This window comes from Myotis lucifugus, unplaced genomic scaffold (assembly GCF_000147115.1).
Source record: "Myotis lucifugus unplaced genomic scaffold, Myoluc2.0 scaffold_207, whole genome shotgun sequence".
Lineage (NCBI taxonomy): Eukaryota > Metazoa > Chordata > Mammalia > Chiroptera > Vespertilionidae > Myotis > Myotis lucifugus.
This window is the reverse complement of record NW_005871255.1, coordinates 1,654,381-1,668,511: the sequence shown is the minus strand read 5'-3', so window position 1 is coordinate 1,668,511 and position 14,131 is coordinate 1,654,381. Positions and strand designations below refer to the sequence as shown.

Here is a 14,131-nt window from a genome sequence, read left to right as displayed (position 1 = left end):
CAGGGCAAACCCAGCCAGCCCCCACCCATGCACCAGGCCTCTATCCTATATAATAAAAGGGTAATATGCAAATTGACCCTAACAGCAGAATGACTGGGAATGACTGGTCACTATGACACACACTGACCACCAGGGGACAGATGCTCAATGCAGGAGCTGTCCCCTGGTGTTCAGTGCGCTCCCACAGGGGGAGCTCTGCTTAGCCACAAGCCAGGCTGATGGCTGCCAGCACAGCAGTGGTGGCGGGAGCCTCTCCTGCCTCAGCAGCACTAAGGATGTCCCACTACAGCTTAGGTCTGCTCCCTGCTGGTAAGTGGACATCCCCTGAGGGCTGCCGGGCTACCAGAGGGATGTCTGACTGCCAGCTTGGGCCCAATCTCCCAGGGAGCGGGCCTAAGCCAGCAGGTGGACATCCTCTGAGGGGTCCCAGACGGCAAGAGGGCATAGGCCAAACTGAGGGACCTCCCCGAGTGCACAAATTTTTGTGCACCGGGCCTCTAGTGTGTGTGTGTGTGTATACATATATATATAATGCTGCCTACCTCTGTGAACTCTTCTCTAACTCTACTTCTTCTTGATGATCTCATAGTGTCATGGGTTTAAATATTGTCTCTAGTGCTGTGAGTTTGAAATTTTTATCTCCAGACATCTTCCCCAAAATCCATAGTGGTTTATATATTAGAAGCAGTATAGAATAGAGGTCAAGGGCACAGAATCTGGGGGGCCAGATTGTTTGCATTTAATCCTGTTTCAACCACTTACTAGCTTGTAACCTTGGGAAAGGTTCTTAACTTTCTGTACCTCAGTTTTTCCATCTATGAAAAAAAAAAGATAATAGCCCACCAGCATGGCTCAGTGGTTTAGCATCGACCTATGAACCAGGAGGTCACAGTTCAATTCTGGTCAGGTCACATGCCCGAGTTGCAGGCTGGATCCCTGTGGGGGACGTGCAGGGAGCGGCTGATTGGTGGTTCTTGACATCGATGTTTCTGTCTCTCCCTTTCCCTTCCTTTCTGAAATCAATAAAAATCTATTTTTAAAAAAGATAATGATAATACCAACCTCATGGGATTGTTTTAAAGATTAAATGACTAAGTATAAGCAAAGTGTATAAAACTTTGCCATAGTGGGTGTTAGGTATCGTTATCATCATCATTAAACATTTCACACCAGATAGCGCACACTAACCAAAATTCTTTCTCTCCCAAGTTAATCTCCCCTCATCTTCCCCAACTCATATACAGCAACTCTTTCTCTGTGCTCTAGTCAAAAATTCTGGATCTTATCGTTACTTCTCTCTCTCCTATATCCTATATCCATTCCATCAACAGTTTCTGTCTCACTATCTCCACCACTGTTGCCCTGGTCCAAGCCAGCTTCTCCTTTCAGCTGAATCATTGCAGTAGTGTTCTGTTTCCTCTGTTTTCATTGTTGCTCCCCTGCCATCTGTTCTCAGGATATCAGCCTGAGTGATCTTTCTAAGACAGGAGTCTGATTGTGTTGCTCCACTGTCCCAGATCCTTCAGTAGTTTCCTGACCTAATCAGAGCCTTTTGGGCCTTGTAGGCCACTATACATGAATTCCCTCTGTTCCTTTTCCTGTCTTCTCCCACTCTCACTCTCACCCCTCTGTTCCATCCACACTAGCTAGTCTCCTTGCTATTCCTTGAGCACACCAGGTGTGCTTCCACCTCAACCTTTGCACTTGCTGTATTTTTCCATTCTTTGTCCAAAAGCCCCATTCTCAGTGAGGACCCTATTTTAAATTCCTAATACCATGCTCCTCCATATACACACACTATTTCCCTTCCTAGCTTTATTTTTCTTTGATTGGGCATATCACCATTTGTCATACCACACATTCTACTTATTGTTCATCTCTTCTTCACTAAAACATAACTCTCTGAGGACTGAGGTCCTCATCTAAAGTTTTGTTCACTGCTGAGTCTTCAATGCCTAGAATAGTAGGTGGTCTATAGTAATTGCTCCAAAATATTTGAGTTAGTGAATGAAAAAAAATGAATGAATGACAGATACACTGGTTTCAAGTTCACCTTGTAGTGGGAGAAATCAGACATTTAAAAAATGGTTAGCAAATTGTGTAACATTAACGTACCAATAGAGCAGTGGTTCTCAACCTTCTGGCACTTTAAATACAGTTCCTCATGTTGTGACCCAACCATAAAATTATTTTCGTTGCTACTTCATAACTGTAATGTTGCTACTGTTATGAATTGTAATGTAAATATCTGATATGCAGGATGGTCTTAGGCGACCCCTGTGAAAGGGTTGTTCGACCGCCAAAGGGGTCGAGACCCACAGGTTGAGAACCACTGCAATAGAGCAAAGGAAGAATGTGAGAGATTGTGATGAAAGTTTCTGGGAGGAAATAGCACCTAAGGCTGACTTAAAACTATGAGTTCCAGTTAAACTTAAAAGAGAAAGGCATTTCAGACAGAAGGAACAGCATTAACAGAATCACCGGGAGGAGGAGACCAACTCGATCATTCATTTAACTTAGGGATATACGAAAGAAACAGAAGATAAGACCCAAGTTTCAGGCATGGATGACCAAGGGATGGGGAAATCATTCATTGTGAGAAGAGGTATGATGAATTTGGTTTTGAAGAGATTAAATTTGAGATGCCTGTGGATTTTTCATTTCTGCTATTACAAACGTTTGAAATATGAATTTAATATTAGAATAATTCATGGGTTTTCCCCCTCTCCTCAATTAAAAGTGATTTGGCAAATTAGGAGAGCTAAATTGCCTCCAAATTTCTCTCCTTTGCTTTTTGGTTCATGATATGCTACCATCCTTATTTTCCCCAAAAAAATGCTTTTAAAGGCCTCTCTCAGTTAAGAAAATGCAGGAAATAGTATATATTGGTATCCCAGATGAAAACTTACTGCACTTTCAATGAAGCAGTCATTAGAGAGATAGTGCCAGTCTCAAATCCTGGAGAAAGCTGCATTTCTTTCCCTTCACTGCTTTGTCCTTTGGGGAATACTCACTGTATCTTAGAATTATAAGACAAAATCTGTTTATTACACAATTACATTCAGAAATTCAAATGTCATCAAACTACAAGACTTTCAGGCCCTTGTCATGTTTTAAAATGAAGCCACATTTCCTACAAAAGGAAAGAAGTCTCTTCATTTATTACAAGGCACACCATATCATGGTTGTCTGTGAATATATTATTACTCTGTAATGATGGTTATCTGTGTGTAGGTGTGACAAAAAGACTAATCCATGATTCTCTACAAATTGGGTACCTTGATGGCCTCTTTGGTTTGTAGCAGAAAGCTTTGTAAACTAGAATGGCAAATCTCTGTTACTCAGAAAGAGTGACATGCTCTGCCCCTGCTGCCTGAACTGGTGGCTGCTGTTGCTTTGTAACACCTCATAGCTATGCCAAATTATGCTCCCATGTGTGTTGATAGCATTTCTTTACGTCGGCTTACCTAAGGACATCTGCTTAACCTTTTTGCTCTTATATGCCCAGCAGAATTGTTTTGCCTCCAAATATTACTTCTGTTTATGTTATTTAATTGCATGCTCTTACCTCACTGGGATTTTGGGAATCATAGAACTTTAGAGTTGGAAAGCAACTGAGATCTGAGTCATAGTTTAAAATAATAGGAGATAAACACATTTGAAAACAACAAAATGGAAAAGAAAAATGATTCAGGGACATAATTCTAAACAGGTTTAAGATTTTAATATAATGAATTACCTTTTCAAAAAGATTAATTAATGTTCACTTTTCAGCGATCACAATGATTTATATCAGGTTGGCATCTGTGACACATTACTTGTTTTGTTGAATAAAGTTTTATTGGAACAAAGCCATGTCCATTTGTTTACTATTGTCTATGGCTGCTTTTGTGCTACAGTGCAGAGTTAAGTAGTCATGGCATAGAACGTATGGCCTGCAAAGCCTTAAATATTTATCTGGTCCTTCACATAAAAAGTTATGTCAATCTTTGATTTAAACAATTTAAAAACTTATGTCTCCAATTGGAGACCTGAAGAATTTTCCTAGCTAACACCAATATGTAAAATGAAAGATCAACTGTAAGGATCTTTCAGCCTACTGAGGATATCACTAACTTGTGATCTTCATCCTTTTTCAATTTCTTTTTAAAATGGTGTCTACTGGAGATAGGTTTATAGATAGGGAGATGGCATTCTTTATTGTAATTAGTTATTTCAATTGCCTTTTATTGTGAGTAGCTTTTAAATTTAGAGAAAGTGATCTTACAGTGAACTGAGCTTGTTTATGTTATTATTTCTGTGTTATTTTTACAACCATTGTGTTTCTTCACTGGTGTTTTCATGTTAAGATTGCCTGTGCATTTCTCTTGCAGTGTAAGTTTCCTGACTTAATAAAGTGTAATGGATCTACTCACTACCTGCTATAATTTCCTCCAATATCAGCCTGCTTAATTTCTGTGTTGGTTTATATCTACCCATAGTAAAAGGTATTTAAGGCAGATGATAATTTTAAAATTCTAAGTTGGATATTTAGAGAGTTGAGTGGTTACCTGAAAGTTATACTTACATTTGTCATCTTTCACTCATAGGTGAGCTTGAGCCTTCTACTCAGATTTCACCAATTAAATTCGAAGTGCTCTCCATGTTAGATTCATTTTCTTCCCTCAAAGAATAAGCAATTTTCTCTTTTCTGTAAAACTGTGTTTTTTGTACATTGACACTAGTCAGTGTGAATTCTACCTATAACCTTGAAATTATTATTAAAATAGAAAGTGTTGGAACAGTGGTGATGAAATAATTCTGAATGTCTCTCACCTGCATTACCCCTACCTCATTGTTATTAGTTTCTGAAGTAGTAACTAGTCTTTTTTTTTTTTAAAGAGATGTTTGTGGCAAACTCACTCTCTAGTGGACGTGTACTTTTCGCTTTTTTCATAGCAGCACCCACGACCTGGCCTCTTTCTTTTTCTCAACCTGAATAAACTTACTTTATTCTCAAAAAAAAAAAAAGGGTGTTTGCATCACTAAGATGTATGTAAATTCTACACTTTATACTTAGTCATTTTTATTTTATTTATTTTATTTTATTTTATTGCTGTTTGGTTAGCTAACTTGTTTTTAGCTCCTTGGGATTAGCTTAAGTGTATAGTTTTAGGGCAAACAAAAGCAAAAACTTTTACCTTCTCTCTGTGACTTTTATCATTTTCTAAAAGTTTCTTAGGAATCCTAGTTTATATTATCAGAATAAAAGACTAAAGTTCACAAATAATACAGAAGCATTGCTACTATAGAATCTGGGAGGGAAGTCTGAACTTAATTTAGCTACAGGTTCTTTGAGCCTTAGTATCTCAGTACCTGGTGTAAGTGGCAAACTAGAGTGACATCTTAGTACCAGCACCCAGGTGTATGAACAAATACAGAAAGACTTTATATTTGTTTTCTTCCCCTCTTTAGAGAGATCAGAGGCCATGAAATATGACAAATACAGTGCCTAACTGATAGGTTAGCACACCACCATTTTAAAGACATACCTCAAGCCCTGGCCAGTGTTGCTCAGTTGTTTGGAGCTTCATCCCGTACACCAGAAGGTGGCTGGTTCGATCCCTGGTCAGGGCACATACCCAGGTTGTGGGTTTGATCCGGGTGAGGTGTGTGTGGGAGGCAACCAATAAATATTTCTCTCTCACATTGATTGATGCTTCTCTCTCTCTCTCTCTCTCTCTCTCTCTCTCTCTCTCTCTCTCTCTCTCTCTCTCTCTCCCCCTTCCTCTCAAGAAAAAGAAAAAGGCATGCCTCAAAAATAGACATGTTTCTATGACAGTATAATTGGGCTAAGAAAATGTTATAATTCCCTATATATGATAAGGACAATAAATGGGGAACAATCCCATTTTAAAATGGCCTTTTATTTTTCCCACCTTCAGCCTCCCAACTCCTTGAAGTATATTTATCTATTGGCTCAGATATTGAATATTGCAGGCTATAATCGTAGTAATCAGTAAGAAGATGAATAAAACTTCAAATTTAAATTTCTTACACAGGATTTTCAGTGTCAGTGACAGTCTTCTGTGTCACTAATCAGCAGTTTCCTATTTCCTCCAGCAGATATTTAGCACATTTATTCCTTCAAACTCCTGCTCTGTACCAGGCATTGTCCTGAGCTCCAGGGATATAGCAGTGATGGAAACAAGCCTGCCCTCACAGAACTTACCTTCTAGCGGAATTCTGACTGCTACCTAAGTGTTGGTTAAATATGGGCAGTTACCGTTGGTGGGATGATGATTGTCCCAGTTTTCCTGGAACAGTCCCAATGTAACACCTGTTTCACTTTCAAAAGGGTCCCAGATTGGACAGAAAATTATATGACCCACCCTAGTTCTAAACTTTTTACATATGTTAATTCATTTAATCCTCATAATAATCCCATGAGGTATGTAAGATTATTAGCATCATTATACAGGTATGGAAACTGAAGCATAGAAAAGTGGAGTAGTTTGCCCTTGGTCATATAGTAAGTGGCAGAACCAGAATTCAAACCCAGAGAGCAGCCTGGTTTCAGGGTTTGTGCTCTGAGTTCCTGTGCTATACTGCCTCCAGACGGCTATTGTCACTCTTTCTCTTACTCTGCATGTCTCCCTTCCTCTCGCTAGCCAAGTAAAGCAAGTGATCTCATTTCCTTCACAGATAAATTTGTGGCTCTCTCAAGTAAACTTCCTCAATTTGCCACTCCCTCCTTTACAAATCTATCTTCATTTCTATTTAGCCTCACTCCATCCCTCCATTTCAAGGAAGGGGACATCTTTCTTTCTGTCTAAAACTTGTACTCTAGTCCCATCCCATCCCACCTCCTGGATGATTCTGTTTTCTAAATTATTCTTCTCTTTCTAGGAGGGCTTTCAGTCTCCATCTTTCCACCGCTTTTCCCATTCAGCATGTAAGCATGATTTGTTGTTGAAGATATCACTCTTTCAAGAAGCTTTACTGTTGGGAGGTTTTTTTTCAAGTTTATTAGTAACATAATGATAAATGGCTATCAATTATTCATTACCCTGTTAAATTCCAGGTACTGCATATATCTCTGATCCTTTTACCAACCCTGCTACAGATGAAGAAATGGAAGCTCAGAAGACTGCATAACTTACTGAGCTTATGAATAGTGGCACTGAATTTAGATTCATATTTATCTTCATTCTGTTGTTGGTACATCATGCTAGTTTATCACAATTCTTAAAGACTTCCCTTGATCATGTGCCTCTCCCCCCATTACCCTATACCCCTCCTTTTTGTAAATAAGCTTTTTCAAAGAGCATATTTAATACTCCATGACTCTTGCCTTTCATTTGCTTCTCAGCCCATTCTAGTCTGTCTTCCACCTCTGTATTAATCAGGACCTTCCAGAGACAGAGCCACCATCTGTTTCTCTTTCATATGTATTTAGATTATCTATCTCTACATATATTTAGTTAGAGAGTGGGTATTGATTTTAAGAATTGGCTCATACAATTGTGGGGGCTGGCAAGTCTGAAATCTGTAGGGTAGGCCAGCGGGCTGGAAACGCAGGTAGAATTTTAGTATTGCAGACTTCAGGCAGAATTTCTTCTGGGGTGGGGGGGGGCGGGGGGGAACCTCTGTTTTTACCCTTAAAGCCTTCAATTGATTGGATTAGTCCTCTTCCACCATATTATCAGGGTAATCTCCTTTACCTAAAGTCCATTGATTGTAAATGTTAATCACACCTACAAAATACCTTCACAGCAACATCTAAACTTGTGTTTGACCAAACAACTGAGCAACCATAGCCTAGCCAATTTGACACATAAAACTAACCACACAACCTCTATCACTATATTGTGTCTTCATTGCTAAATCAAATGGACACTTTTCACATCTTTTCAAACTTGATCACTTTGCAACATTTGACATTTTGGACCACCCCATTACTTCTTGAAACCCTTCTCCCTTAGTTTCAATCACCCATTTTCCTGTCCTTCTGGTTATTTCTTTTCTTATATTTCAAGGACTTAACTCATCTTTTCCTACTTCTTTAATTATTGATAGTCTCTTCTAGCCTTGGCCCTTCTATTATTCCCATGATTAATGTCTCTCAAATTTAAAATTCCATCTAGAGTTCTCTGTTGAGCTTCAGACCTATTTTTCAATTACCTGTTGGACATCTTCACCTTGATGTTGCACAGACATCTCGAATTTTGCTTGTCCAAAATTGAAGTCTTATTCTTCCCCTTCTCAAACTTGTTTTTGCATCTCTTTCATTCTCTCTTTTTAAAACATGTTTTTACTGATTTCAGAGAGAGGAAGGGAGAAGGAGAGAGAGATAGAAACATCAATGATGAGAGAGAATCATCAATTGGCTGCTTCCTGCATGCCCCTTACTGGGGATCAAGCCTGCAACGTGCCCTGACCTGGATCAAACCCTGACCTCCTGGTTCATGGGTCGACACTCAACCACTGAGCCACACCAGCCAGGCTCCTTTATTTTCTTTCTTAGTTAACCTCTCTAGCCAGTTACCCAAGCCAGGAACCTGATAGGAATCCTCAACTTCTCCCTTACAATTACTAGGTAAAACTTTCTCCTCTCCATCCCAGTCTTAATCAAGAAGCTCAACCTCATTTTCTCTCACCTGAAATCTTGTGGTCTTTTTGCCTCCTATCCGTTTCTTTCCAACCCCTCTCCCCTGCTGCCAGAGTGATGTTTTAAAAATGAAAATCTGTTTAATTGTGTTTAAATTCCTCCAGTAGCTCCTAATTGCCCCCAGAATTAAGATGGAATTCTTTAGAAGGCCTACAAGGCCCTCCGTGCCTAGGCCTTTCTTACTCTTTATCTCCCACCATGCCTTGCTCACTCATCATACTTTCAAGCCAATATTTATAGAGCCCAGATTTGCCATGTCCAGTATTGCTGTTTTTTCTGCCTGGTATGTCCACTACTTCTGTCAGTTCCCTCCCTCCTTACCCCCATCTGGGACATCTAAAAAAATTATTTTAGTACCCAGTTCTGTCTTCTCCTTTGAATAACCTTCTTTGATTCCACAGATTTGACCATGCCTGCTTTCTGATATCATTATACACTAGAGGCCCGGCACATGGCATTCGTGCACTGGGGGTGGGGGCGGTCCCCTCAGCCCGGCCTGTGCCCTCTCGCAGTCCAGGACCTCTCAGGGAATGTCCACCGAGGGGTCTGTAGCGCTGCTGCGGAGGCAGGGAGAGGCTCCCACCACTGCCACTGTGCTTGCCAGCCATGAGCCCAGCTTCTGTGGGAATGCACTGACCACTGGGGGGCAGCTCCTGCGTTGAGCATCTGCCCCCTGGTGGTCAGTGCACGTCATAGCAACTGGTCATTCTGCCTTTTAGTCAATTTGCGTAGTAGGGTTTTATTATATAGGATTGTTTTCAGTTCTTTAGCACTCATCACTGTATTTTTTGTTTATCTGAGTGTCACCTTTCAATGGGCTGTGTGAATTCAAGTACAGTATTTCCACTATCTGGCATATAATAGGCTCTCCTCAGGTGTGTAGTGGTGATGGAGATGATGAGTCCGGGTGGATCACACAGCTCATTCAAATAAGGCCATTCCTTTCCTACCAAGGAGTGTTGGGTTTGGACACACACAGAGGAGAATGGTAGACGTTTCTTTATCTTTCCTTGTCCCTTCTAGAAGCTGCTACTCCAACTTTTAGTACCTGATCCCTTTTGATATATACTTTTTATGGTGTTTTGATATCTATTCTCAGCCTTCACTTTGCTTTTGCTTTATTTTGCTCATATCCTTGGAGCAGTTAGAAAGAAAGAAATCTGTTAAATTGCTATTACAAACTCCCACTCTCCTGTTTTCATTCCATCACAGGAGAAATCTCATATATCAGCTTTTTCCCATGTGATTCTTATGTGCAAAAGAAGTCTTTTCTTAGCAGTAAAAAGAATTCATGTTATAACAATATTTTCAACAGTTTAATTCTCCTGTGTCTCCAAAATGTCTCCATGCATTTAATGTCAAATTAAAAACTAAACTAGTTCTGTCTTAATCCTGGAAGAAAAAAATAATGGTTTAAAGGAAGAATGAAAAATTATTGGGTTTTTAACATGAAAATTTCAGATGATCAAGGTCCTGCTGTATACATGGGGTCACACGGTAGTAGAATGGTCAGCATTTCAATTTAGACTCATGTACTACTTCCTACTCTAAATACACTCGTAGAAGCTACTTGTGGTGTAACTCCTTATGTGTTTAAATTTATCTGACTTGTGATTTTCTTGGTTTATTTTTTAAATGAGTGAAGAATCTACTTATGAATTCTTTGCCCTTTATGGAACGTGTTATCTTGGTTTTAATATATCCCCTCCCCTGTACTTACTTTTATTGTATTGTTTTGCATTGCGTTTCTAAAATAATGGCTTTGGCTTGTCTTTTCCTGAACGTTTCTGCAGTTTGGTTTGAATGTATGACTTTGGGCACCTCTCCTGGACTACATTTGTACATGTGAATTTTGGAAGGCAGAAGTCAGTGTTTTCTATGGAAGATGACTTTTTAAAATATACATTATATGTGTGTGTCTCTCTCCTTTCTTTTTGGTTTCTCTTAAAAGACTGGAAAGAAAGCTGTTAAGGCAGTCCTGTGGGTATCAGCAGATGGACTCAGAGTTGTGGATGAAAAAACTAAGGTAAAACTTTTACAAGCTTAAATGTAAGCTCATACGTCTTTTTAATTCCTAATGATCATTTATAGTGCCATTAAGCAGTTGTAGTCACTCTGTATCCTTCACTTTGTCCAAAGTACAATCTTCTGAGACTAGTTAATGTTTAGGAAGCCAATTAGTTACTCATTTACCTTATAAAAAATAGAATTCTCTCTGCATTTTGCCCTACATGACGCAGCATGTTTAGCCTACCAAGCATTTTCACTTAATGTTAAGATCTGAGTTCTATTTCTGTTGTTACACATTTAAAAAAAAAAATGTTTAACCCCACAAATTTGATGTAAAAGATGATGGACCTTTTACCACAGTTTAAAAAATATTTTTAAATATGATGGACCACATTAGAAATTTCTTCTTGTTCCTTAGCAGAACTCTGTTTTTAGAAAGTGATATTTGAATTGATTACTATTTAACTGAAAACCCAATTTAAATGAAATCTTAAGAACTAGTAAATGACTCATTAGATTAACATTTACTTAGAATCTACACAATATCTCAAATCAGAAGTAGCATTTTGCATTTGAAAGAATGTGATCCTACATACCTATAAGAATAGAGACATATGCCCTAGCAGGTTAGACTCAGTGCATAGAGGGTCGGCCCTCAGACTGAAGGGTCCTGGTTTTGATTCTGGTCAAGGACATATAACCTTGGTTGCAAGTTCCCTGGCCCTGGTTAGTGTGCATTCAGGAGGCAACTAGTTGATGTCTCTCTCTCTCTCTCTCTCTCTCTCTCTGTCTCTCCTTCTCCATCTACTCTCTCTAGAAATCAATGGAAAAATATCCTCGGGTGAGGATTAATAAGATTAGAGACATAGACTCTTCCCTTAGAGAGCATATAGTGTTATATAAGTATATTAATCATTAATTTAAATTTCCTAAGAGACCTAAAGTCTGGAGAAATTTTAGCAAGAAGGCAGTTTTTCAGAAAAACTAAAATGTCACCTGACTTGGGAGAAAGTCTGACCAGTAAAGAGCAGTTTGATGGGTAACTTACCAGATACATTTTAAGTGATTTAATATAACTGCATTTTAGTTATTTTGACCTTCCATCAAAGGCTTTTTCTTAAGTTCAAGAGAAGTGGTAGTGTTAAATGTACATGGATCTTGGAAACAACGATCATTTTATTTAGATTATTTTTAAGAACTTATAAGTGTTTTGTATGAAATTTGTACATGGAGGCTGTTTTTAATTGCTTTGTATAATAATGAGAAAGTGTTGTTTCCCCCTGGTGGTTGCTTATAGCACTGACACTAATTAGTTCTTTCCACACAGAGTGATAATAATAATCAGTGGATTGTCACTCTTGGACCTATTATGAGTGGAAAAGAAATTTTGCAATCTGTATAGTCTATAAAGGGATCATATTTAGAATATATAAATAACTCCTACATACAATAAGAAAATTACAGACAACCCAAAAGACAATTTCTTTGCTAAAGAGGAAGTTTATAGTAATCATAGTTATGCAAAATAAAATCATAATGAGCTGCCAAAAAAATTTTATTTTCAAATATTAAAAAAAAATTTAATTTGTTTTGAGAGAGAAACATCAATTTATTGTTCCCCTTATTTATGCATTCATTGGTTGATTCTTGTACGTGCCCTGACCTGGGTTTGAATTCACAACCTTGATGTATTGGGATGATGCTCTAACCAACTAAGCTACCCAACCAGGGCAAGAGTTGCAAATTTTTAAAAAATTGACTGGCAAGTTTATGGAGCAACAGGAACTCTCAGCAATCCTACATAAAAGCCATTTGATTTAATTTTGTGTTTTACAGCCTCATCTCAGCACCTAGGCATTCTAGGCCATGAAAATATCACACAGAAGAGCCTCAGAATCTCCAGATTTTTAAGAATATTTTGTGTAATGTTTATACTGTGCATATACTGGGTCATTCAGCAAGTATATAAACAGAAAGTCCTCAAAGTTTAATCATCAGTAAGTTAATAAATAGAAATTTGGGGAATGATGTTATTAAATAAGTTATATGGAAATTGGATTAAATATATTGATTTACATATATTGCACATTGAACATGGGCTCTACCATAATAAAATTATAATCAGCAAGCATATGTTTTAGAACATGAAGATGAAGTGAGAGAGGCCTCTGGACAAAGGACCTCATGGGATCTCTCTAAGGTCAAATTCTTAGTATTCAGACTGCTGGCCTCAGATCCAGCTATTCCATAGGTTCAGTGCATTAGGTGTGAGGATTCCGTATTATAAAACGAACATTCTGTGCTTTTTCTGAGAAGGTTGAATAACCTCATAATTCTCTGTTCCTTTGTGTTTCCCTTTTTCAAGGACCTCATAGTTGACCAGACAATAGAAAAAGTTTCTTTCTGTGCACCAGATAGAAACTTTGATAGAGCCTTCTCTTACATATGTCGTGATGGCACCACTCGGCGCTGGATCTGTCATTGCTTCATGGCTGTCAAGGACACGGTGAGTTCAACCTGGATTTCATCATGACTAGCCTCAGTCAGCAAAGCTCCTTCCGGTCTGACTCAGTCAATCACTTTGCACTTGACAAGTACGTGCTGTTACAGTGCTTGGAAGTGCCTACACTAGTCTGCTTTCGTTCCTTTTATTTAAGTAATCCACACTCTTGGTGTGACCTTGCAACTCACGGAGCAAGATGACTGACTAGGTGAGATCCATGGTCATTAAAGGAAAGTAGAAGTATTCTGGGAGGGTGGCTGCTACACTTTATTTGAAACTTTTCATTATTAGAACCATTTTCAAGATCTTACATGTATTTATTTGCTAAGACATCTGGGTAGATGATATTGGCATTTGAAAGGTGCTCATAAATTTATTTGCAAAGAAACTCCACTACAAATGAAAGAACTGAGTTGGAGTGTATTTCTAATTAATTAAAAAGAAATACTAAATTATGGTATAATGAGTGTGCTAGAAATTGTTACATGGTAGAAATTTTTCATCTTGTTTAAAAATAGAGAATAACCTAATGTATCATCCTTCATGTAAATTACCTAAAATTCTAATATGAAAGATGTCTCTTACATGTTGATGGTGATTTTAACTATAGTTATAGTACAGCATTGAGTGTATAATTTCTGAGTTTTTAAAAGTCAGACAGAATGAGGCAGAATAGCCATTCACAAAGGTTACAACTTAATACATCCTTGGCAAGGTTTAACCTTAGAGTGGTGACCATATTCTAAAATTGACCAAAAGATTTTTTTTTTCTTAAGTTCTTGGAGACAGTGGTATAAACAAATATTAAGAGCTCAGGCTCTGAATCTGATATGGGTTCCAGACCTGATTCTGGTTCTCACTAGCTGTGGGATTTGTAGCAAGTTACTTAACATTCTCTAAGTCTTAGTATCCACTGCTATAAGATGGAGATAACAGTTGCAAAAACTAACTTACATTAATGAATTTAA

The 14,131-nt window shown here is 38.3% G+C and overlaps 1 protein-coding gene across 23 annotated transcripts in view; it reads left to right on the top strand.

The window, feature by feature from the left end:
• The window catches only part of NUMB (NUMB, endocytic adaptor protein), a 132,537-nt gene that overhangs the window by 105,818 nt on the left and 12,588 nt on the right, over positions 1-14,131 (top strand). For all 23 annotated transcript variants that reach the window (XM_006097614.2, XM_006097617.2, XM_006097611.2 and 20 more), the window contains 2 exons: positions 10,602-10,676; positions 13,026-13,166. In XM_006097614.2, the coding sequence (XP_006097676.1) occupies positions 10,602-10,676; positions 13,026-13,166 (216 nt within the window). The remainder of the gene's footprint in view (positions 1-10,601; positions 10,677-13,025; positions 13,167-14,131) is intronic.